The sequence below is a fragment of the Telmatherina bonti genome (assembly GCF_933228915.1).
Source record: "Telmatherina bonti genome assembly, chromosome: 13".
NCBI classification, from domain to species: Eukaryota; Metazoa; Chordata; class Actinopteri; order Atheriniformes; family Telmatherinidae; genus Telmatherina; species Telmatherina bonti.
This window is the reverse complement of record NC_136611.1, coordinates 34,755,994-34,782,078: the sequence shown is the minus strand read 5'-3', so window position 1 is coordinate 34,782,078 and position 26,085 is coordinate 34,755,994. Positions and strand designations below refer to the sequence as shown.

The 26,085-nt window shown below is 45.3% G+C and overlaps 1 protein-coding gene across 2 annotated transcripts; it reads left to right on the top strand.

Moving 5' to 3' along the window:
* The first annotated feature begins 220 nt into the window (after nt 1–220).
* Nucleotides 221–3,744, top strand: lmo4a (LIM domain only 4a). 2 transcript variants are annotated; one of them, XM_079252079.1, is made up of 5 exons: nt 221–484; nt 879–1,108; nt 1,189–1,285; nt 1,503–1,661; nt 1,817–3,740. In XM_079252079.1, the coding sequence occupies exons 2-5, from the start codon at nt 903–905 to the stop codon at nt 1,823–1,825; spliced, it is 471 nt and encodes a 156-aa protein (XP_079108205.1). In that variant the 5' UTR covers nt 221–484; nt 879–902; the 3' UTR covers nt 1,826–3,740. The 2 variants fall into 2 exon arrangements, with proteins under 2 accessions (XP_079108205.1, XP_079108206.1); XM_079252080.1 differs by lacking the exon at nt 221–484 and having other exon boundaries at nt 883–1,108; nt 1,817–3,744.
* The last annotated feature ends 22,341 nt before the right edge of the window (nt 3,745–26,085 follow it).

The window sequence follows — 26,085 nt, the reverse complement described above, 5'->3', positions numbered from 1 at the left end:
TTAACATCAGACAGAAATTCCAGTTAATGATGGTCAGGATGCTGAAACATCCAGTTCACGCATCAACAAACTGGCTGAATGTGCATATTAATGATCCACTATAAACTCATAAATCATCCTGACGAGGACACGCCTCTCTGCTCTCTGATTGGCTGCGGCGCGACGTCCCCTGCTGGCCATTTAAGCGCCACTTGCGCAATCTGGCGGAGAGAGTCGCTGTCAAACTGGGAGAGAGAGGTGGCGTGTTGGTGTCTGGACATCTGGACTGGAGAGAAACGTCTTTCTGCTGGTTTCCAGCGCCAGAGCTGGATGTTGGAGAGTTCCTGTCGCGCGCCGCCTCCTCCTCCTGCCTCGCGCTGCTCCTCTTTCAGCCATGGAGACACCATGAGGTCTGCTTCCCAGCTCTAACCTGAGGATCCTGCCAGCACACTGCCCTGTTTGTCAGAAGTTCTCGCGCAGGCAGGAAGAGCTTTGTAGCGACAAGGTAACGCGTCTCTTCTTCTCCTGCTTCCCGTGCGCGCGCGCGCAGTTTTCCTTTAAGCTGGAAGCTCTGAAATCATGTCCGAAAAGCCTTATGAAGGCAGTAAACAGAGGAAAACTAGGAGAGCCCCCCCCAGAAAGCGCGGTAAAATGGGAAATCTGAGCAGTTTGAAGTAGAAACACAAAGAGCAGCAAACTTTTCAGAGCCTTTCCTCACTCTGCAGACGTGTTGTCCACCATTCAGGATGTGTGTTGTCTTCAGGACTGAACGGATTGTCTGACAGAAACAGGAACTCCTCCTGAGCTCCGGGTTTGGTGCGTCATGTCGGCGCGGCGTGGCGCGGCGTGGCGTGGCGTGGCACACCTGTCTCAACTCTTGTTTCTCCCACTCTGTCCAGGAGCCTGAGGGGCTCAACATCAGCATGGTGAACAGCCAGGTGTCGGGGGCCCCCCGCTCGTGCGCAGGATGTGGGGGGAAGATCTCGGATCGCTTTCTGCTCTTCTCCATGGAGCGCTACTGGCACACGCGCTGCCTCAAGTGTTCCTGCTGCCAAGCCCAGCTGGGGGACATCGGGACCACCTGCTACAGCAAGGGGGGCATGATTCTGTGTCGCAGCGACTACATCAGGTGAGAGGAGGGGCTGGAGGGGTGCAGTTGTCATGGCTGGTGCAGGAGATGAGCAGCGTGTGTGTTCTGCTGGGTTGCAGGTTGTTTGGGCACAGCGGGGCGTGCAGCGCCTGCAGCCAGTCCATCCCAGCCAACGAGATGGTGATGAGGGCACAGGGGAGCGTTTACCACCTGAAGGTACGAGTCCGGCGTTGTGCTTCGGCTCCCGCTGGTGGCATCACACACTCTGCTGGGATTTGGCTTTAGAAGATGTCAGGAGAGACGGACTGGGATTTCTGACAGCTTCCCAGTCCAAACCAGCTCCATTTAACGCCATACTGGTTCCACTCACCTGAAGGTTGCAGACTTCAGATCCCTGAGATATTTTTCAACCTTTTCTCTCGTTTGTTTGCAGTGTTTCAGCTGCGCCACCTGTAGAAACCGACTGATGCCCGGCGATCGCTTCCATTACATCAACGGTACGATCTTCTGCGAGCACGACCGGCCTGGCGCTGCCTTGCTCAGCAGCCACCTGCCGCCGCTTCAGAGCAGCTCTGTGCTGACAGACCAGAAGGTAAACATGCAACGACCTGTTTACAGTCAGAAACCACGATGAACGTCATCTTTTACCTGTTTTCTCACTTTTATGAGTTTCTTCCTGCTGAATTCTCAGTAAATCGTGTTTTAAGACGTGTTAATGTAACCCCCACCCCCCCATCCCGTTCACAGGTGTGCTGAAGGGTCGCAGTCTCTCCTTCCTCCCGTCCTTCATACCTCCTGTCCTGCTTCTGTCACTGTTGTCGTCGTGGAGCCTCCCTGCCGCCTCCCCGCCTTGTTTTCCTTCTTCTCCCGGAGTTTGATGCAGATTTCGGCGCGTCTCCTCTCTGCAAGGCCCTGTTTCTGTTTTGCTCAGTGTTTGAAGTGACTTAAATGTGGAGCGCACCGTCCCAAAGGCGCCTTCAGGACCGACGGGAAGCTGGAGGACAGCAGCGTCTTTGTGAGGACGGGAGAAGACGGACGCTCGCTGGACTGCTGTAAAATACTCGCTGACGCCATGTTGCGTTGCCTCTCCTGACGGCCTCCTGATCTCGCTGCTGTGTATGATAACCTAGAGATCTTGTGTGGGTTTTAGGCGGGTGTATACGTTTAAACGGCGAGCAGAAAGTTCTGGAGGAAACCGGCTGCTGTCGTCGGTGCACATCCTGTGCAAAGAAGTGAAATGCTCCAGTGTGCTTTTGCTGTTTTTGCTTTTTTCCTTCTGTGCTGTTTCTTCGTCAGATGCCTGTGCAGTGTGTTGAGAAAACAAACTGTGGGGATAAAAGCAGAGAATCCCATTAAAGCGGTTTTCCCCTTCCCGAAGCCACCTGAGGTCGCTGCGCGGTACCTAGCCTGGTGGATGCTAGCGGCTCTCTCACTGTCTTTCACCCTGTATGGTGAAAACATGCCTGATTACCCCGAGGAATGGAATTAGGGGGCTTGAGCTCTGACCATTTACAGAAGCAATTAAACATGAGCCGTGTATCTGCTGCTGGAGCTCCTGGCAGGCTGAACTTGGGGCATATCCTGTGGCTGACTGGCTGGATGGCTGCCTGCCTCTAATAAAGCCTAATCTGAAAGCAGGCTAATTAAAGGGGAGTGGCCCCTTCTACATCCAGGGCATTTGAAGCAATCTGATGTATTTACTGTTTACCATGTTCCAATTAAAGCTCCCACACAGCCCGGTTTGTTTCCCATCATGGCTCTTTGTTCTGTGCCACACTCTGCGTGGCTTTTCTCAAGCTGCATCTAATTCGGCATGCCTTTCCAACGCTACGGGAAAAACTTTAAAGCTTCGGCATGCCAGCGGAGGTTGGGAGCTAATCTTTGTGTGATAGCGGCGGTGGAGTGCAGGAAGTAGGCGATAGCATCTGCTCTACTTTCACACCTTGCCTGGCAGCCATCAAACCCGCACCTTAATGCGCTTAGCTATTTCAAAACGTCCCACTTGTCATGGTCGGTGCTGATACCGCATCAATTATTTATTCCACGTCTGATCAAGAAGCGTCACGCAAATTCATTAACGTATGCAAATGATCACAATTACAATTATCTTGGTATCGTGATGGCAAAGAAATAAAACCTCGGCACATTCCCCGGTCCCACCGCACCACAAGTTACACTTCGCATTCAAACTAATCAAGCCTCATCTGCCTGCTCCTAATTAGCCAGAACGTTTTCAGATGCCAATTAGCAGGTCTCATGAAAAAGCTCTCTGCCACGAGGCGTTGTCTTTTATCGGAGCTTCTGCAGGTGTGTGGCTCGCCATGTAGCCTGTGTCGTAGGAAAGTGTTTATTCCTGCTAATTAATCATATTAACACATGGAGATGAGTGTAATTGCCTGAGCTCCTCCGCCTCACACTGTGTGAAGACACAAGAATATGGAAAGGTATTTTTATAAGCATGATGAAGAGGAAGATGTTGTCAAGGTGTCCACTGTTGGTGCAGGAGAAGTCCAGCCGAGTGCTTGGAGCAGGACGGTGTCGCCCACCGACGCTGGTTTGTGCATCCGATGTCATGCAGCACATTCTCATCTTAAAATCGTTCAACTCACTGAGTTTTCTTAAGTTGTGAAGAGCTTTTAAAGCCAGATGCTTGTTACTTTAATTGTTTATGTTGCCTACATGTCAGTTACGTTTCCATAGAAGTTTTAATTCCTGTTTAGTTCCAAATAAAAGTTAATTCCGCCTTAAAGTGACTAAAAATGTCCATGTAAACACTGAATTCCTAATGCTAATTTCTATTCAGAAAGTGTCTGGTTTAATCGCATTTTAATTCCAAATTATTTAATTCCTCTGTCATGTAAACCTTCATTCCACTCTAAGTTAACTCCGCTCGTTCTGAGCATGCTCGTTACCTTGTCCTGTCCTGATGGAGGCGTTGTTTTGCCTCCCGTGTTCGGTGGTCTATCTTTCTTCTCCTTCTCAGTTGCTGCAGAAAGTGAAGTAGTATGCTGGTGTTGAGCTGCTACTTCACATTTATAATAAAAATAGCGGGGAAACTGGTTCTTATTACGGAGTTTTTACAAGTTACAACTGAAAAGACGAGAAGCAGGGAGCCAACTTTGTTTATTTCCGGTATACGTCATACGTCACGTGGACCCTCTGTCCAATCAGAACCCTTCCCAACCCGCCGCTCTAAAGAGGAATTAAGTCAGGACGTGTTTCATGTAAACCTCCATTCGGAATTATCTTCATGTAAACTCGTGGAGATTACGTTAATTTCGAATGATTAATTCCAAATGAAAAAACAGCATGTTACCGTAGCCGACGAAACTGCTGTTCTGCTGCTTGTAGCGTGTTAGCTTGTGTAAATGCTATGCTAGTCCAGCATCAGGAGTCAAATGTAAGATTCGTAGATCACAACAACCATTAAACTGCAAAAAACACAACAAGCGCTTCAGAGAAGTCTCACTGTTTACGGCTTTTAACTGTGTGTGGCGTTTTTCTATCATGTCTTTATGGTACTCAGACACAAGCTGCGGCTTGATCAACCCTGGTTGGGTCGCCTCGGTGAGGATGTCTGTTGTGAGACTCCAAACACCCAATGAACCTGGGATACAATACCTACGATGTGTCTAAGTCGCACCAAAAGTGTTTGATCCAACAATGTACAAGATGGACACAAATCGCCATCAAGAGGCAGACGTTTCCATTGGTGGGAGCAGGCCACAATCGTCCCAGTTTGTGGGAAAATGTGGAGTTTAGAGCCTCAAAATGCAAAGAAGTTTTTACTTCCAACCATCTTCTGTGTGTTAGAAAAGGTAAACATAAGAACAACAACGTTCCTGGTTTCCTGGCCTCTCTTCAGGGGGACAAACTGATCCTTGACGTGACCTTTGACACTGCAGATGTTGCCTTTGTAACCACAGACCAGTTTGTGATGCTCAGCCGGGTTCTGTGCAGAAACTGGTGACCAGTGCTCTAAGTCCCGACTCCAGTAAGTTGCTGATGAAGTCTGACTTTCTGTCAGCTTCGGCTCCGATGCCGATCATTACTCCATGTATTCCCAACAAACAGACCAGAAATGTAAAACTTTAGCTGCTCGGAAAAGGCTCTCACTGACAACAACCTTTATAAACTCCTTGAATCGAGACTTTGAGCCAATTATTGTATCATTTCTTGGATCCTTCGGTTTGGAGATGTGATTGTGTAACTAAAGACTGTAATAATAAGAAAACGAGTCAAAAGCATGGAGAGTTTTCTGTCCCCCCCCTTCCCCCTCTGGATGAATGCTAAAAGACAGGTCTTGTCCACCCTGAGGCAATGAGCTCAGCCTAAGTATGTTTGCTGTAAAACTACCATCTGGTTGTCACCATTTTTTAAACTCCAGGCATGTAAATTCAGTTTGTGTGTGCTGAAAGCTGCTCGGCGTGCTGAACGCTGCTTTTCATGGAAGATTCCAGTCCCAAAGCATCAGATGAATGCGTAAAATCGGTCGCGGCAACTTCCGACACACACCCAATTTGTCACAAGCACAGTCTGTTAAAGAAGGAGTTCTTTGAACTGGTTCTGGGCCACATTGCTGCGTTGCATACCCCACATTGTATGGGCGTGAAACATGAGACAGTGCTGGAACATGAAGGAAGCGAGGCATGTTGCAGCCATAATTCACTGCATTCAGCAGGGGAGTAGAGAGGCATGATGACAAAGGGAGCGACTTTCCAACTCAGAGCCTCATTCAGGAATGTCAGGGAGGGGAGAGGGAGAAAAGTTCTCCTGGCCAATCGGAACGCTTTGAATAATTAAAGTGATCGGCTTAATTAGCTCAATTACGTTAATTTGACCACGGAACATGGCCATATGGTGAAAGGAAACAAAAGAGGGGGGAACTAATTAAAAGTAAAATAATGAGGATTTTAATTAACTGGCTCCCCAGACAGCCGAGCGCAGGGATCAGGAGCCTGCTACCATAATTAAAGTGCTGTAACGCTGGCAACATCTCTCCTCTCTTTCTTATATCTGTGAGGGCTCTATCCATCTAATTAAATCTGTAAATAAATTAGCAACATTGAGGGTTCCTGCTTGACTTAACACCGCCTGCAATCCCCCCCACCTTCCCAATAACATGCTCACCTTATTTTCAGCACACAACACCACCCGTACGTATGTTAGGAAAGGTTGAGCTGAGGTCTGTCATTAACGAAGGGATGTGGGTAGACGACGGAGCATGTGTGTGTTCCCGTCATGTTTGTGCAGGCAGATGCTAGTATTTTCCCCCTTTCAGAGATGTTTTGAAGGTCTATCTGCTGGGAACGTGAACAGAGATCACAGGATGCAGAAGAAGAAGAAGCGATGTCGGCGTCACAATAATCCTCTATCTGCCATCTGGGCTCTTTGTCCCAAACACATCACACTGGTGTGCTTTCTGCTGTCCTGTTAGGCGAACCCCGTGTTCAACCCGTTCTGGACATTTTCCTTTCTGCAGCACACACACAACCCAGTCAGCCAGCAGCAACAGCAGCCCCCTGTCAGGAGCTTTTTCATTAAAAATGCATTCAGATTGACAAGAGACTTATTTGCATATTAAATTAAGGAGCTCCAAGAGTTTTGAGCGAACTGTTGCACCAGCAGCAAATGAGGAGCAAGCCAGCGTTAGCTGATGGACACGGTTGAGGAATGGTGTGTTTAGAGATGAAGAGACACACAGAGACAGATAAACCTGACTGAGTCAACGTTTTTTTTATTTATTTATTTATTTACCTCTGCTGCTAAAACTATAAAGTCAAAAAACAGTGAATTTGAAAATTGTCCTGACCGGACAGCAGGGATTAGCATTAAAGATGTTTGGCTAATAAAACAACAAAAAAACAGAACCACACTTTTCTTTTACTCTTCATTTTCTATGTTTGGTTTAGTTTTTTTATTGTGACGGTACTACTTTACATTTCTGTGGTCTTATATGTCAACCTTGTGAGGGAAAAGTTAGTTTAATCTCAAAATAATCAAAAGCAATTGCCAAACGCTTCTAAGCTAGCTACGTAAGCTAACAGCTAGCCTCAGCAACGTCATAACGAATAACCAAAATATCTTCATCACTTTTTTTCACTAAAGATAAACTATTAAAGAGGAAAGTCTCAAGTTTTGACTTTAGCTGCTTTGTAGCAGCCATTTTTATGTCTATATATATATATTATATTAATTTGTCTGGCAGCTATATGCTGTGTACATATGAAGCCACAAAGCTGCTCTCATTTACATATGTTTCTGTGTGTGGAACACAAACTGAGTCTGAATGCTTTTTAAGATGGCATTTCAAAGAGTTTTGTGATTGTTGCTCTTCTCTGGTAAACCCTGGTTTAATAAACGTAGCATCATCTGATATAAAGTCATCATTCAAACATGTTAAAGATGACATAGTTGCTGTTATTTTAAGCTATCTTTACATATAAGATGATTTCCAAGAGAGAAAGTAGCTTACAGTCAACTTTAGCAAGGCTTTAAATCAAAGGGTTGGTGAACAAAACCACAGTGTCAGTGTTGTCTTTTTATGCTATGGCCTTTTCAGTTGAAACCTAATTATTACTTAACTTGGATTTGTTTTAGCTAGAAACTACATCAGCTAGCTTTAATGTCAAACAGCCATGCTTTCTTTTACTATGCAGTCGCCAAAATTCAGCCCCACAAAGGCCAGTGGTTATTTTAGGTTTTTTGAGTTATAGTTAGTCCCGACCTGCAGCTCAGCACCAGAACTGACACCCATTAACATGTTCACATACAAAACAAAAGCAAAAGATGAAACAAACAGCAAAAAGAACAACAAAAACACTCAAAAATACTTTTTTAGTGCTCAAGGTTGGAAATTATGCTGTCACACTTCAGCAGATGGCTGCCCAGATAGTGGATACGTCTTGGCCGGCTTTTGGTCCAGTGTTGTGTGGACCAAAAGTGAACCACGCGTCATTTGCCCAACCTGGCTTGGATTATGGCAAGTCTCCTGTAGGGTCACATGTGGTCCAGATGTCAGTTCTTGGCCTCGACGCTGATTATGAATTCTGAATTTTATGGACCTCAAAACTTTTTTGGGGAAAACTCCATGCTTTTATACATTTTACAGCAACTATCTGCTTTATGGCAGTAAGTCAGCAGACTGGCTGGTTTGAACACATCCCATTCAGCAGAGAAAAACAAGTGAGCATTATCAGAGGATGAGAAAAGGGACAAAGCTGAAGTAAAGAGAAGAAACATCGGACTGACTTTTACTAACTAGGGGGAGCTCAGAGAAGAGACAGGACACAAGATTGATGCCGAATTGGCTGTTATTGGGGACACCGCAAAAGTCCAGTTGTGCTTCTTTAAAAGCACAACTGGTCTGTTAAGTCTGTTATCAATAAATAATAAAATAAATTAATACATGATTAAAGTTTATTATAATGGATAAAAAAATAATTTAAATTGAGTTTTTTCTCTGAGCATTCAGGCAAATACATCAGGTATATTTCAGTAGAATTCTCTAAACAGAAAGTTATATCCTGTTGCGATAATACATTCTTTCCTTCTTAAATCTGTACATCACAGTTTCAGTAACAGTTTTATGTGGACGATCACCAGCTTTTAAAACGTGCATAAAAAGGACAATGACTTTGTCAATTCATTAAATCAGAAATTGGCACATTTCATCTCCAGCACGTCAAATTTCATTGGAAGAATTTACATTGTACTTCTCAAAGGGACCAGGATCTCCTCAGACAGCTCTGCACCAACATTGTCCTTCATCAGTTACTGAAACATGTTTCAGTCTTCAACTTTTCTGTGCATGTTAACCCAGTCCAGAAGCAGCACAGGTTTTTCTTTGCATACTCAACAGGACCAGACTGTTCTCAGCAGCAGAACCAAGAGCCCGGCCAAGTGATGGGCTTGTATCAGTGTCCTTAGCAATCCTCAAGCTGTTTTCAGGGGTGTGACGGTGTGGCTGAATGAAGACAAGAAGGTTTTCTAGATTCTTTTCTTGAACATTTCACGCATATTAAAATGTCGTAGCATTTATTTGTTGTTTAAGTTAGATTCACTTTACTTTACTGTGGCTAGGCTAGTTAAAGTGTCTCTGTTTCAGACATTTCAGTTTAACTTATTTTAATATGCAAGTCCAGAAGGACAAGAAATACTCCAGCATTTTTCACAAACCTCTTCATTCATTCTGTATTGATCCTCTCAGATGAGCTTCTCCCAGAAACAAGCCAACAGAGAAAGCTCCGCCTCCTGCCTGCAGGCTGCGTCTGATTGGTCATCTGCTAGGAGTATTTATACAGAGCAGTGAAGGTGGGCGTGTCTTTCTTCTCGCAAACATGCACAACCTAGAGAAGATGACCAATCACTGAGTCCCTCCCCCAGGATGTCGATAAAATTTCGAAGTAGAAAAAAGTCTCTAAAACCAATAGTTTCCGTCGCCATGGAAACCAAACGTAGAGAGTGCTAGAAAACTCAAACATGTGTTTAAGCCATAAAAAAGAATCGGTGCCGTTCAGATAGCTAGAAATAGCATCATAGAGCCGCTTCAATGCTCATGAACGTATTCCTCCTGTATTCTGTATGAGCTGCAGAGGCCTTTGTCTTCACTTCCTCTTCCACCTGATCTCCTAAATTCACAAATGACCGTGAACTTGTTAACAACAATGACCGTCCCTGTAGCATGACACGTTGCAGCTGCAGGATCTGGATCAACAGGGGAGGAAAAGCAGCGTCAGGAGTACAAGCTAACTTTGTTACAGAAACACTGTGGCTTGTTGACGCTGCCAACATGATCGGGGTGGGCGCCACTAAGATTTCCTGTTTCATTGTCAGCCACGAGCCTCAATCTTTCATCCCAACATATTAAAAGGTTGCTCTAGGTTTGATCAGACAACATTTCCAGCAGCGAGTAAGCCAGTTAAACACATGAGCGCTGCATCAATAGCAATCTTTGTGAAGGGAAAAACCGAGGGAGAACTTCTCACCACAGAGGCTCAGCAGCAGCATCGAGGCAACAACAGAGTTGTTTGTGAAGTGACTGAAACATCAGTTTATTCCTGATCTCATTGATGTTCTGCTGATTTTATTTGTCCTTGTTTTAAAAGCATATTCGCTGCGATGAAAACTTTGCACAAGAAGTAAAGAAATTTGTTCAGATTTCAGTCTATATGGTGCAAGAAGAATGAAACACAAGGATTGGTGCAATCTTGAAGAGAAAAAACAAACACGCACACAAACCTTCATCGTACTAAAAAATTTACAGGTTAAATTTAATCACTTTACATGCCCTTTTAATTCAAGTTAGACTTAACGCTTTAACTACCTGCTCTACTATGAATTGGTAACTGAACATAATGAAAGTTATTTATGGACGTAAACATGTCAGAGCCATTGCTACCACTTAGCTGTGCGATGTAACACCAAAGGTACGTGTTTATTTTCCCTCTACTGCTTCCAGTTTTTACCATTTAACTGTTGCTACTATACTTACTGCACCTTTAGTCATAGGAAAACATTGATTCTTATTATTTTCCAGTAGAAATGAAAATGCAAAGAAAAAATGGTCATGCTTTTTTCTTAGATCAAACTTAAAATGATTAATAACTGGGTACGACCAGAGGGTCCAGTCTGGCCCATGGGAAAATAACACAGATCCTGACTGTGAATGCTCATTTTTCCATTTGCAGTGGCATTTTTTATGTTTAATACATTTCAAGCGGTTCTATTATCCACATCTTTCCTCCACAACAGACTGCAGGATTACTGCAGGATTTTTTACCTTGTTACCTTTTCCAGCATTAAAGGAGCAGAATGATGGTCTGGATGCTGTGTTCTGCTGAACACATCTGCTCAGGAGCTTCATAGATATAAAGATCCTCTTGATAATCTGAATTCCAATTTCTTTGTATGTTTATTTTGAATAAATGTTTGTTTTATGTAATTTACATGATACTGCTGGACCTGACCAGAGAGGATAGAAAAAGGATGGAAAGAGAACAGAAAAGGAAAATTGCACAGAGACACGATTCACAACATAGAAAACGCTGCAATGCAAACACAGATTCTAAACTTCTGCTACACCTGTACAGAAACACAACAAAGATCGTCGTTCAACACACGCAGGAAGAGAAAGTCCACAACTGTCAGGAGCACCAGGGATGAACAAGCTAAAAAGAAACCATGTATTCCAGCTGAAACCAGAAACACACAAAGAAAATCAACTAAATGCTGTTGGTGGGTAAACCTACAGAACAACACAGTCACTGTGAGCATGCAGAATATTCAGAGGGAGGAGTGTTCAGAGAAAAGTGATCGTGTCATGTGACCCCACCTACGCAAAGGTCAAAACAGGCCAGGAGGAGCCAGAGACCTGGGTGATAAGCAGCCTGATCACAGACCCCAACCACCCCGAGCAGTTCCACATACCTGCAATTAAATATTCAATCATCTATGGATTATTCATAATAAAATGAAATAAAATAAAATAAAATACAAAGGAATTTTAAAAATATAAATTATTGTAAAAAAGAAAAAGTATATAAAGGTATATGTGTACATTCATTGTACTGCTCAGTCCGATTCAGGCTTGGGGGGAGCTGGAGTCTATCTCAGCAGTCTTTGGGTGAGAGACAGGTACAGATCCACCCTGGACAGGTCACCAGTCCATCACAGGGCTAACACAAAGAGGCAAACAACCACTCACGGACAGTTTAGAGTAACCAATCAACCATGTCTTTGGACTGTAGGAGGAAGCTATAGTACCAGGAGAGAACCCACACATACACATGGGGAGAAAACACAAACTGCCCCCCATGCCATCCAGCTGAGGATTGAACCAGCAACCTTCTCACTGTGAGGCTGCAGTGCTAACCACTACACCACCGTGCAGCCTACAAATAACATACTTTACAAAAAAACATGTATTTTATAAGTAAGGATCCGTGAATTACACAGTTTTAATGCACAATATGGAGTAGGGAACACTTCACAAGAGTTCTGTGAAGTACATTAAAACCATGTAACGTATGGATACCAGATGTTTAATTTGCTTATACCATGGTCCCACACGGTAAACATTTAATAACAAATATTTATTTCTTTTTTTACAAAACTTTTTTAAATATGCTAAAGTATGGAAACTATTTAATGCTGGCCTTGATGTAGTTTTTATGCCAAATAACTGTTGTCAAGCTACAGCGTGTTTCTCTCATTCACCTGTCAAAAGCAGCTGATCTGAACCAGTTGATTAACGTGTTGCTATGGTGACGCCCTAAAATGGAGTGATAAAACAGTGATTTAACTTGCCAAAATTTATGTGCCTGTTTATGAAAATAATACAGCCAGTTGGCAATTGTAGAAATAATTTTAAAGTGCTTTCATTACATTCAGATTCCAGTCCCATGTTGTCGCGAGCAACCCCCCACCCCAACCAAACCCCTTCCCCAGCCTCATGAGAAAAAATACACCCAAAAAGTTAGGCTGTTGATAGTTAATTAAGGCGGGTACCTGTAATTTCTCCCAGGCTACACAACATTCCTGTAAAAATTAACTTGTCTCCATCCCTGTTTTGATTTGAAACCACTTTGACCAGCTGATAGCAAAATAATTCAGATGAAGGAATTTCTCAAAGGATTCTTGAGCACAAATGGAGAGGGCCCTGGTGGGGGTATGCGGTATGAGACACGTTATCATTGGTCGGTAGTCTGTTAGCTTCAGCTAGCTGCATTTAGCTTTAATTAAACATAAAAATAAAGGCAGAGACGTATCCTGCAACGTTCTGCAGCTCATCACAGACATTGTTCTGAATAAACAAAGAAGTTCATCATATTTTACTACGTTTGTGGTAAAGAGCTAACTTAGCGGTCTTATAAGACTGAGGCAGTAACAGTGAGTTTTACATCTACACTGTTCTTCCATCAGACTCCATCCAGACAAATCTTTGCCAAGGTGGACTCCTGTTATTTCCGCTGGAGCGATCCCTTTCCTGCTTTCTCTTTCTGGCCTCCTCAGACACTGTTTTCACTTTCTTACTTTGTCAGCCATGACAAACTTTTATTGGAAGAGGAGAAAACAGGAGCACAAAGCAGGGTCCTCTGTGTTTATAGATGGGGGGGGGGGGCGTGGGCATAAAACAAAGCTTCCAGGTCACATGATCCAATGAGAGACGGATCCGCTCCTGTGAAGTTGCAATGTCTGGGTTCTGAAGAAGGCCGCCCCCTCAGAGTAACCCGCATTAAAACCCCAGAAATCATCCATTATTACTCACAAAAGGATAATGTTTGGGTCAGAAGTTACACCGTATCACTTTAAATGTAAACATCTAGATAATGACTTGAACCGAACTAAATTTGATGTCCTTGATTTTCAACGAGTTCCAGTTTTCCCTCCTCAGTTACGGACACACAGCCACTGATCTGCCATCTGTTTCACCCAGGACCAAACTGACCACACCATTTCCCATTGCTTCCCCGCTCTGTAATGGGAATTCTACTGTCTTTTCTAACAGTACAGTCCCAGTCCTGCATCACCTTCATCATGAGAGGAGGAACCAGCAAACTGTTGTCAGAGCAGTGTCTGGAGATCAAGCTCTCCTGTGAGTCTGGAGATAGACTGGCGAGCTGGGAAAGGCCAGGCTCTCATCAACCCCCCGACTCCACCGAGCCAGGCGGAACACACGTGCATTCATTAGCGCCCGTTAATGAGGAGCAGATGCATTAATGCCACCTCTCACTCTATCGCTGTCCCACACAAAGAGCCTCATACACACACACGTACTCTGAAAATACACAAACACTAAAGCGAGTACTACAGGAGGTCATGCTGATGTGTATTTATTCTCAGACACGCATGCATCCACTGGCAGCCATTCATGCTGACAGACTTTCTCACATTGAAATAAATAGAGCCACACAGCTGAAAACACACACATTACACACACACTGTGTGGTGGGATGGATGGAGGGGGGTCTTTCACACCTCAGACCTGTGGGCCTCATTTGTCCAATTTAGATGAATGACTGAGATCATATATCATTCCCCTTATGTCAGACTATTTTTATCTTGAAGGAAGTGGGTGCAGGGGAGCTGCAGGAGCTGGAAAAATGCCCCATCTGTGGATCTGGATCGAGCTGATTCTGCTGACCTCCTCACATCAGGCTGTACAGTCAACCTGGTAAATCCTGCAGTGTGTGTGTGTGTGTGTGTGTGTGTGTGTGTGAGACGTCGTTCTTCATTGTTTTTATGAGCCTTAAACCTGGAAGACGTGTTACTGTGGAAGGAGGTGCAACATGAAGCTGGACCAGGGATGACATCGCATTTTATAAATGATTAAAAGTACACATTTATCTTTTTATTGGATGCAAAGAAGTAAAAGTACATCATAGATGTATAAACTGTATAAACTTTAATCAAATTCTGTCTTCACACACAAAGAGCCCACTTCTCAGCCACCAACCCCACTCTAAACAGACTGCCTCGAACACAGCAAGACTTTAAAATGACAACATATGTATTAATGCAGAGGAATCAGGTGAGGAAACCATTAGGAATCCATCCATGCTGAGAGCCACCCCACCCATGATGCCCAAGGTCAGCACCACAGAAACCATCCCGATCCGAGCAACTGGGGATGCAGACTGTAACCATAAAAACACACTTATGCTGAATGCAGAAGATGGATACGCTGGCAGATGCTCAGTTTTGTCCATCTCCTGCATCTGCTACGCATGTATTTTTGTCAGTTTTCAGGGTGCTTAGCTGTCCATCACCTGAGGCAGAAAACAGAGAAATTTCACTGGAAATCATGGGAGCAGGGTTGAGATCGGCAACCAGAGAAAGGAACAACCAGAGAAGAAGAAAAGGAACAAGAAGAAAACGATGCACAAACCACCAAATAGAAAGTACCAGAAAAAGACACAGAAGTTGAGACCAGAATGGGTTTTCTTCTTCTTCCGCTTCTGGTGTTTTAGTACATTTGTTAATGACTTTGTGCAGTGCATTACTTCTACTGATGCATGTGAAAACATGGAAATGAACTTCATACTCAGCACTAGCGGGTGAACTGACTTAACCATGGCAACGTAAAATATGTTGAAGATGTGAATCAGTAGTGAACCCTTCTAACACACAGGATTCATCCTGCTTCAACATCGCAGTGATGGGATGCATTTTTAGGGTCTTCATGGGGTGACTGGCACTGTTGCTTTGCAGCATGAAGGGTTCAAGTTCACATCTCAGCCTGGATATTCTACTGTGGAGACTGAAAACCTGCTTGCCTTGGATTTCCCTCAATACTCCAGCTTCATCACACAGAGACAGAAACCATAGATAATGAGGGAAAGGATGACAGATGAAAAGGATGAAAAAGAACAGAGGGGGGATAGAATAGGAGGAATGAAGGACGGGAGGAATGGCAGATGCATGTGTGAGAAAGCTTGGAAGGATGAATGGGTGAGGGATGAAGAGTAGAGGATTGTTGGATAATGAGGGAAAGTGAGGAAGGATGAATGGATAGGAGACGGTGAGGGTGCATGGCAAAAGGAAGGATGGATGAGAAAAGGGAGAAAGGATAAAAAGAGAGATATTTGGAGGATGGATGGATGGATGGTTGATGGATGGATGGATGGATAGATGGATAGATGATAGGTGGATGGATGATGGATGGAAGGACGGATGGATGGATGGATAGATGGATGGATAGATGGATGGATGGATAGATGGAGGGATGGATGGATGGATGGATGGATGGATGGATAGATGGATGGATGGATGGAGGGATGGATGGGGTAGAATAAAGGATGTGGCGAGATGACTGAGCAGTGAAAGGAAGGGGGGAGTTGACAGATCAAGACAAACAGAGTGGGTAAAGGAGAGTGCGGATGCTCGCCAGGTGATGAGAGGTGTGTTGGGGGAGGGGGAGTGGCTTAGATGTTACCAGTTAACTGAACCAAAGTTAACAGGTTAACTTTCACTGACATGCACACGGACCCACAGTCACTGTAGTCACAATCTTTTTTCATATTTCATCAACACTAAGTTGACAATAGCGCTGTGAACTAACTGCCACCTTTAGCACATCGTTGCTCCCTTCAGCATGTTTGCTATCTCAGTTTAGCATCATAGCTTTATTTACATGACACACTAACAACAAACAAACAAACAAATAAAAAACAAAGCTGAAAGATCTTTCTTTGAATGAGATTTTTATAGATTCTTTGTCATGTGCTCTTAGAAACAATCCCTCAGGACCCGGCGCTGCCTGTGACCCTGAAATGGTCTAAGCGCTGGAAGAAATGAATGAAGGAATGGATGATGACCTGCACTGGTCTCCTACAGATCCAGGAAAAGAGTTATCAGAGTTTGTTTGTTTTCTTTAAACAATCGTTTCCTGAGAATTTTTCAACCCCGCCTGCTCTCTGCCAGCAGATCCTACAGTGAAGCAACCACAACCTTCTTCCCCATCAAAATGAACTCATAAAATCCCATCCTTGCCACCTGAGGTCTCAGGAGGAGGAGTTTCAGCAGCCATGTTGGGTTTACGCTAGCTGTAGCGTTACAAAAAGGTCTAAAAGGTGTACAGTACGTGAAGTGCGCACATCAGATTTCAGTTATTTTCATTTTGACTCCATATCTGAAGAAGCAAACCAAAAATGAGCATCTGCTGCTTACACAGTAATCCATTCGCCCGTTTTGTTTACATGATCATTTTCATATCAGGTCTGGCCCATAAATAAAAATACACAATAGAAGCAGCTTGCAGATTTACGGTGAATTTTGTAACTAATCATCCTGGGACCAGTTAGTAAGCCGATGCTGACTGGTGTTTTATGATTGCCAAGCACTAAATCACGTTTAGAAATGTGTTTCGTGATGTAATAAATGAGAAGTGGGAGCATGATGGGGGGGGGGGGGGGGGGGGGGGGGGGGGGGGGCAGACAGCAGCGACAGTTTAAATGTAGGTGATCTTTTTACTGCACATGTTTCTCATGAAATGCCATGACAGGATACGTCACCGTGTAGAGCATCGGGACGAAAACGAGGAGATTTCCTGGTACAAGAGGATTGGTGTGATCGATCAAGCACAAGTGGAAATACTGTACTTTTAACTTTTTATATGTTTTCATCCACACTCTTCATCAAAAGGCATCGATGAAGAGTGTGTTTAGACCAGATTGTCCAGCTCTGGTCCTGGAAGGCCACCATCCTCCAGGTTTTCTAGGTCTAGGAGGTGATCATCTGCTGTCCTGACTGCAGTGCGGAGCTTTGAGCTGTGTGAGGAAGAAGCCTGTTGCATGTTCGCCGGGGGTGGGGGGGGTAGCACCCAAAGCTGACTGGGAAGAAGTTTGGCGACAATCTGAAAAATGCTCCAAAAAAACCCACATTAATATCAGCCTTTTTCATTTGAATTCCTTTGCTGGGAAAGTCCGCTTCGTTTGGGGAATGTTCATTCATTCACCTAACCGCTTAATCCAATTCAGGGTTGTGGGGAAGCTGGAGCCTATCCCAGCAGTCTTTGGACAAAGGGTGTGGTACACCCTGGACAGCTTGCCAGTCCATCGCAGGGCCACACAACCACTCACAGAGGCAATTTAGGGTACCCAACTAACCTAATAGGCAAGTCTTTGGATGGTGGGAGGAAGCCAGAGAACCCACACATACACAGGGAGGACATGTAAACTCCACACAGAAAGGCCACTGACCAAACCTCACCCCAGCCAAGGATCGAACCAGCAACCTTCTTGCTGTGAGGCCACAGTCCTAACTACCATGCCACCTTGCAGCCCAGTTTGGGGAATGTGAACATGCAAAACAAAGTCTGATTCAGACTCGGTCTGCCTACAAATGCAGGTCTCGGTCTGTTCCAAGCAGACTAAATCCAGGAAGCGGACTACATAACAAAGTGAATTGCTGGTGGGTAAACAAAAACCAAAACACACATGCATGTGTGATGATAGATGCCTCTGGACCAGAGAAACAGTTGGCAGTCAGACGTGGAAGAATGTGGTCAAAGTTCTGATACAGATCTGGTCAACTGGACCACCGGGATCTGATGCAGCGCCATTGACTTGAGTCCCCGATCTGGCTGACAAAGTTGCTAGATTGCTGAATTGCTGGCCGAGCTCTGACATGTGCCTCTGAGTAGCAGGAAATCGTGCATGACACACGTTCTGTGTTGATTGGAAAGCAGACTGCGATTAAATGTGCTCATCTTTAACCTGTTTATTTTGAAAAGTATTAACATAGTTAGAAACAGTTTGAATGCAGGGAAACTGTGGTCCCGGAGGAAGGCCCTTTACCCCGCCCGGGTAAATGGCGCCAGAACACTGGAGCCCATAGGGGCCAGGTAATTTTATTTCATTTTATTTTATTTTATTTTATTTTATTTTATTTTATACACAGTATGAAGATGGACAACAGCTTGTCCTGCATCTCACCTCAGTTCTTCAGTAAATGGAGTCCCGATGAGCTGCTGGTGAGCAAAGGTACAGCCGAAATGTCAGTGTCTTGTGTGTGTGTGTGTGTGTGTGTGTGTGTGTGTGTGTGTGTTTGAGGTTTGGCATTTCAGACAGAGATATCATTGCGGAGCGGGGTGAGAGGTGCTCGCTGCTGGTTCAGAGAGGGGGTGGGGCATGTGTTCAGTCTGGCCCTGAGACTGCTGGACTGTGGTTTCCTGACTCAAATGGGGGCCCTGCTGCCAGACAGTGCTGGGTGAGTTACTGGGATGTAGGGTGGGAGTTCAAGTCCCCATGGCTCTGCTGGGTGTCTGGTCCTAAGCTGCTGCCTTGATAAGCTCTGCCACTTTTGCCCTCTTCAGCAGAACCTTCCCAACATGGAAATGCCAGTAGGGGGGTCAGGGCAGAGCTCAGCCCACCGCGGCCTCACCTTGATGTACCATGGGGCGCCCATTCGTCTTATCAGCACCCATACACCTGCACAGCCAGTACAATAGGATGTGTGTGTGTGTGTGTGTGTGTGTGTGTATAGTGGTTGGAGGGAAGGCAAACAGATGAACAGGGAGGGGAAGGCCCAGGATACCACCAGTACTGATACTGGTTTGTGAAACTTGAACTAGATTGGAAGGAGCAGAAATGAAGAAGAATCAGGTCAGGGTCTGGCGTTTGACACCTCTGACTGTTTCTGCAGTTGACTCAGGTTCAGTCTTGGCGGTGGAGGTTTTGCAAAGATGCTGCTAGATAAGAAATCAGGCCAACAGCCCTCCACCAATCTCACTCTTCATCTTTGCTCTGTTTGTTTTCTCTGCTTGTCATGACCTCAGAAATGAGGGAAGCCGAAGCAGAGCCTCATTTTTTGGGGTTGATGACAAGTCTTTGTGTTTCCGTCCGTCTGAGACTCATGCTCTTACCGTCTGCAGCCACACTGCTGCTTTGAGGAGGATAAGTTGATCTATTTTGGTTTTAAGTGGGTTTTCTAAAGGCCTCTTTGCATAAGTGTGTTTTTGTGTGCACACAAACATGGCTTTGGGTGTATGTGTGGCTCCACACTTCTATAATTGTGTAAGGCAACGAGGAACTGATAAGCCTAGTGGAGCCAGACGGCAGACTCTTAAAGATGACTGCGTTGATAATGAAGGAGAGTTTGGTTTAGGGAACCTCTCTTTCTGCAAACACTAAGAAAACACTCTTCGGCTCTTTGGCTCTGAGAGGGAAAAGTGTTCAAAGCTGCATTTTTCTGAATAAACACTAATTCAATAAGGCAAGTAAGCAGATTACTCTCAGCACAGCTGGGTTAGTGGATGGAGCTCAGGTTGAATCCTGCTCTGTGTGATGTTATCAGGATGCCATCATGGCTGTTGTTATAACCATCCCAGCACTGTGTCGCTGCATTCTTCTGCTACAGTCATTCAGGGCCGGCACAAGCCTTCATAGGGCCCGAAGCGGAAATGGATTTGGGAGAACCTCAGCACCACTGGTGTTCAACTTTTACTGATGATTGATCATTTTATAAACCCTTTCATTTGTCATCATACTGGTGAGACTTTGAGATTTCCAGCCTTACTATGTAAGCAAATTCAGACTAATGGTTTAGTATTAATCTAAACTTATTATGTGAAGTGGTTTATGTGACATTTGGAATTGGTATCTAAATAAGGGCATGTTCACATCAGCCTTTATGATTTGAATCCGTTTGCTCGGAAAGTCCGCTTCGTTTGGGGAAATGTGAATATGCCAAACAAATTCTGATTTGAACCAAAGACTCGGTCCACCTATAAACGCAGGTATTGGTCCCTTTCAAGCGGACCAAATACAGGTAGTGGACTACAAAAAAGTCCTTTCCTTTGCATTGTGGGTAAATCCATAGTGATGGCGTTAAGGGTCCTCTGCCTCGTCTGGTGTTCATACTGCGTCCATTGTTGCAGTGGATTTCTGCAGGATACTTGCATAAGACACAATAAAAACCCGAAACAACCATAGTTTCGTCTCTATGTTTAACTTGCAACAGAGTTTTCTTCTTCGGGTCTTGTCCTCTCTTTTGCTAAATACTAGTGCCACCTTTGGTGGGAATGGGGATCAATTATTCTAATGGTTTGACTGGTATGACCGAAGTGCAGTGTGAACACGGTCTCGGTCCGCATGGACGGATGGATGGAAGGAATATATATATGCATACATAAATACACACACACATTTATTTATTTGCTTTTTAAAACCAAGATGTCTTGTCATGTCTGGCACACGTGGGGGCCCCAGGTGGACACTTTGTGGCTTTGCTACCAGCGCCGCCTGGAGCTGCTGCTCTTCCAGTCCTCTTTTAACCTGGACCTCCATGTTGGGAGAAGAGCTCTAAACATTCGGATGTCTGCGGAGCCTCAGCTTGAGTTTGAGAGGCATCAAAGCGCAGGACAGAGAGTGCAGAAGTGAGCTTATCTGACTGCTGTGGTGGGGGGTCAGTCAGCTTACAGCGATGATCTCAGTGCTCGGTGAAATTATCCCTCCACGGCTGAGCTCTGCAACCGCGGCCTTGAAAGAAACCGACTGCAGAAAAGAGGTTAACATGTAATTGATTTCATGTTGTCAGAGTGCACAGATTCTGTCTCTGTCTGCGCAGCATATCTGCACACAAGGACATTGAAGTGTGTGTGTTTGTGCGGCGCTCCTCGCCCCCATCCCTCCTGTCTGTTTTTGAACTTGGAGATGAAGCCATCTGCACTGCTCTCTGGAGACACTGGGCTCCCCCGTCTCTCCTCCATTTTCTGCTCCCGCTGTAATGGGAAAATTGCTCTGTCTTTCCGCTCTAGTTGGGATTGGCAGCGTTGATAAGCACTGCAGGGACAATTAGAGGTAGGAGTTCTCATTGAGAGGCTTTCAAACACTGCTGAGATGTCATTGGTGGCTGATGTCCCCTGGGACATGGCACGGGGCTGGAAATGACTCCCTCCAGTTTGGTAAAGTCCACTTCTTGGGTGCAGCAACAACCTTCTGAGAACAACAGTTTTTTCATGGCTGTAATTGCATTGATTTACCTTCAACATGCACCCAGACAACTAACTGTGGCAGCTGGTCTGACTCCTCCACGTTCCTTTTCATGTAGTTCTCTTGTGATGCTGGTTGCACACAATGAGGACAACAAAAAGGACTTTTTTTTTTTCCCTTTTTCCACCAAGTCTGGTCTTTGTTTGGAAGTGTATGATGAGCCTGTCACTATCTCAGCAGGCTCCAAGCAGCAGAGCTTTGCCTTACTGCTCTTCCTATCCCAGAGATGGGGATAAATGAGGGAAATATCTTGCTGTGCTGCAGTCCCTCAACTAATTATTGTTAAAAGGTCTGATATGACTTGGAGGTAGGCAGCAGTGAGAGGCTGGAGCTCATATTCAGGCAGAAATATGAAGGTGTAGAAGGGGCTGGGGGCATTGTTTATGAGCTAAGTGAAGTGGACCATCACAGAGGGAGTCAAGCAAAGGCCAAGTAAGTGATGGAGGGAACGATTAGACGAGAGTGAGGGGGAGTCAAAGGGGCGGGAGAGCAAGAGCAACATTCCTACGTGGGACTTGATCCCACTTTTCAGTAACAGGACACTCTTGTCTGTGCACGTTGCCCGTATCCAGTTAGAGGCGCTGCTGTTTTGCGCTTTGTTTTCCTGCTCAGTGGTGAAGCTGGAAGTGTCCTTTCACATCTGCTACTTGTGTTCACAGCACCAGGCCTCCAGTTTCCTCACGCGTCCGGGGTCAAGCAAGTATCAAAAGCCCAACGTGGTCGCCGCTGCATTTCTGTAGAGCTCAGATAAAGCTGTAATAACAACAATGCAAGGTGAGTCTGTGCAGCTCTGTTCACACACACTAATTGGCCATAAATGAGCCCATCTGGTTTGACTTGATGGTGCGTTTAGCCAGCAGGGTAGAAGCTCCCACAGCCCCCTGCTAACCACCGAGACCACCAAAGCCGAACTCATAATGTGAAACCTGAACTACACTTCTCTACAGCAATAAATAAGAAAACTGCAGGTATGGTGCACTCCTAAGCCGTCCCCTAATGGTTGCGTTACCAGTGAACCCTCGCCAAAGACCTTCATTAAGAAGTGTACAATACTCACGTCTGAGTGGCTGACGTTAGGAGCTGGTAGAAGTGGAAAAGTTTTACAGTCTAACAGCGAAGCGCGATGGCACGATAATGGTGCTGCTGAAAAGGCTCTAATTGCTCCACCAAGTCCTGCTTTCATTGGGTGGATTAGTTCAGAAGTGCAGTCTTATTTGGGAAATGTAGTTTTTTTTCTGTTTTAGCACCAAAAATACTTTTAAATACTTGGCAATGGCCTTTTTGCCACTGTCTTTCACTTCCTGTAACATAACTGTAAATGTCTGAAGGGTTCTGGTTCTGTTCTCAGGTCTCAGTGCTTTCTGGAGAACCGGCCTGCATTCACACCAGTTCAACCAGAACCAAACTGCAGGAGTTAAACATGTTAAACATGGTTGTGAGAGTCAGTAGTTAATTATAACCTGCGGCTTCCCGAAGTAAATGAACGGCCGAGCTGGTTTAGTAAAACATCGTCAGCAGGGGTTTTACATAAACCACCTTCCAAAATTTACATCGGTTGCCAGGCAACACTCCAACATTGAAGATGTACTTTATATGTGTTTATTCAACCTTAGTTAAACAGTGTAGACTTTATCATCACTGAGTGGGTTGTTGTCACCCTACTATCTTTGTAGGTCTCCCACAGAGACCAGGCTGGGGGCACCGAGTTAAATAACAGTTTTCCAAAGCCCATGTGGTGGTTGCCAGATTCTGAACTTTGCTTCAGTGGTTAGCCGTCTGTGAAGAAGGTCAGGCATGAGGTTTGAAATAAACAAACAGATGCATGTGGAAACAGAATATGTAAATTAATGTGTATTAAAGGTTAATTTTTTCCCAAGTTATTTATTTATTCATTTATTTATTTATTTCCCCAAATTGCAAAACCTTGGAGTTCCAGCTGCTTACAGATCTGCTGAGGCCATCAAATTCATTCATATTATAATTTATTATATTGATCTGCCAGCTGATCAATATGCACTGATAATTATATCACGTTGTTTTTTGGGTTTTTTTGTTTTTTTTTTATCATTTATTATTTACAACTCCAACAGGTTTGAAAAAAGTCCTTCTGTTTGAGCAGTGGTTCCAGTCATAGGAGGATTTTTAGTAGTTTAGTCCAGACCAGAGACCAGACCAGAGACCATACTAGAGGCCAGACTAGAGCCCAGAGTTCAGAGTTCAGACCAGAAACCAGACCAGAGACCAGAGACCAGAGTTCAGACCAGAGACCAGACCAGACTGGAGGCCAGGCTAGAGACCAGACCAGAGACCAGTCTATAGGCCGGGCTAGAGGCAAGACAAGAATCCAGACCAGAGACCAGACCAGAGACAAGACCAGAGACCAGACCAGAGACCAGACCAGAGACAAGACCAGAGACAAGACCAGAGGCCAGATCAGAGACCAGACCAGAGACCAGACCAGAGACAAGACCAGAGGCCAGACCAGAGGCCAGATCAGAGGCCAGACCAGAGACCAGATCAGAGACCAGACCAGAGACCAGACCATAGACCAGACCAGAGGCCAGACCAGAGACAAGACCAGAGGCCAGATCAGAGACCAGACCAGAGACCAGACCAGAGACAAGACCAGAGGCCAGACCAGAGGCCAGATCAGAGGCCAGACCAGAGACCAGACCATAGACAAGACCAGAGGCCAGACCATAGACAAGACCAGAGGCCAGACCAGAGGCCAGATCAGAGACCAGACCAGAGACCAGATCAGAGACCAGACCAGAGACCAGACCATAGACCAGACCAGAGACAAGACCAGAGGCCAGACCAGAGACCAGATCAGAGACCAGACCAGAGACCAGACCATAGACAAGACCAGAGACAAGACCAGAGGCCAGATCAGAGGCCAGAGACCAGATCAGAGACCAGACCAGAGACCAGACCATAGACCAGACCAGAGACAAGACCAGAGTCCAGACCAGAGACCACAATAGAGGCCAGGCTAGAGACCAGACCAGAGACCAGTCTATAGGCCAGGCTAGAGGCAATACCAGAATCCAGACCAGAGACCAGACCAGAGACCAGACCAGAGACAAGACCAGAGACAAGACCAGAGACCAGACCAGAGACCAGACCAGAGACAAGACCAGAGACAAGACCAGAGGCCAGATCAGAGACCAGACCAGAGACCAGACCAGAGACCAGACCAGAGGCCAGACCAGAGGCCAGATCAGAGGCCAGACCAGAGACCAGATCAGAGACCAGACCGGAGACCAGACCATAGACCAGACCAGAGACAAGACCAGAGGCCAGACCAGAGACCAGATCAGAGACCAGACCAGAGACCAGACCATAGACCAGACCAGAGAAAGGACCAGAGGCCAGATCAGAGGCCAGACCAGAGACCAGATCAGAGACCAGACCAGAGACCAGACCATAGACCAGACCAGAGACAAGACCAGAGGCCAGACCAGAGACCAGATCAGAGACCAGACCAGAGACCAGACCATAGACCAGACCAGAGACAAGACCAGAGTCCAGACCAGAGACCACAATAGAGGCCAGGCTAGAGACCAGACCAGAGACCAGTCTATAGGCCAGGCTAGAGGCAATACCAGAATCCAGACCAGAGACCAGACCAGAGACAAGACCAGAGACAAGACCAGAGACCAGACCAGAGACAAGACCAGAGACAAGACCAGAGGCCAGATCAGAGACCAGACCAGAGACCAGACCAGAGACAAGACCAGAGGCCAGACCAGAGGCCAGATCAGAGGCCAGACCAGAGACCAGACCATAGACCAGACCAGAGACAAGACCAGAGGCCAGACCAGAGACCAGACCAGAGACCAGACCATAGACCAGACCAGAGACAAGACCAGAGGCCAGATCAGAGGCCAGACCAGAGACCAGATCAGAGACCAGACCAGAGGCCAGATCAGAGGCCAGACCAGAGACCAGATCAGAGGCCAGACCAGAGGCCAGACCAGAGGCCAGACCAGAGTCCATACTAAACAAGGAGAAACAACATTTTCTGTTACCCTGTAATAAAACCATTTTTTTCATGCAACTGTGTCTGAACTCACTGTATTGTTGAACAGATCTAATTGGTTACTTGTCCTCAATAACTTTAATTATTAGTATTTTTCACTCCTTTCTTATTATGTCCTCATATAATATTAATTGTTTTTTTGTTTTTTTTGCTGTTTTGTAAATCTATCTTGCCTCAGAAACATCTGCAGCCTAGCTGGTCAGCGGGGTCATACACCATTAGTGTGTGTACTAAAAGCACAACAGTAAGCTAAAAACAAAATAATAACAACTTTAGAGTGAATGCTGTGATGCATAAACTTCATGCTTCCGTCGATATATATATTCAGCATCTGAAACATCATAGAGTTACATTTCCAAAGTCACAGACTCCATTAACCTTTGCTTAGTTTTAACTCAAATAATGGTCAATTTGACCGGTTCCACTCTGTGGGGTCCAGACCTGTTGGCACCACTTCACCACCTTTAGCCTCGGATCAATCC

Coding starts and splice junctions, on each gene's coding strand:
- lmo4a (XM_079252080.1), top strand. CDS start 903: ATGGTGAACAGCCAGGTGTCGGGGGCCCCCCGCTCGTGCGCAGGATGT. Junction 1,109..1,188: donor TGTCGCAGCGACTACATCAG/GTGAGAGGAGGG, acceptor GCTGGGTTGCAG/GTTGTTTGGGCACAGCGGGG. Junction 1,286..1,502: donor GGAGCGTTTACCACCTGAAG/GTACGAGTCCGG, acceptor GTTTGTTTGCAG/TGTTTCAGCTGCGCCACCTG.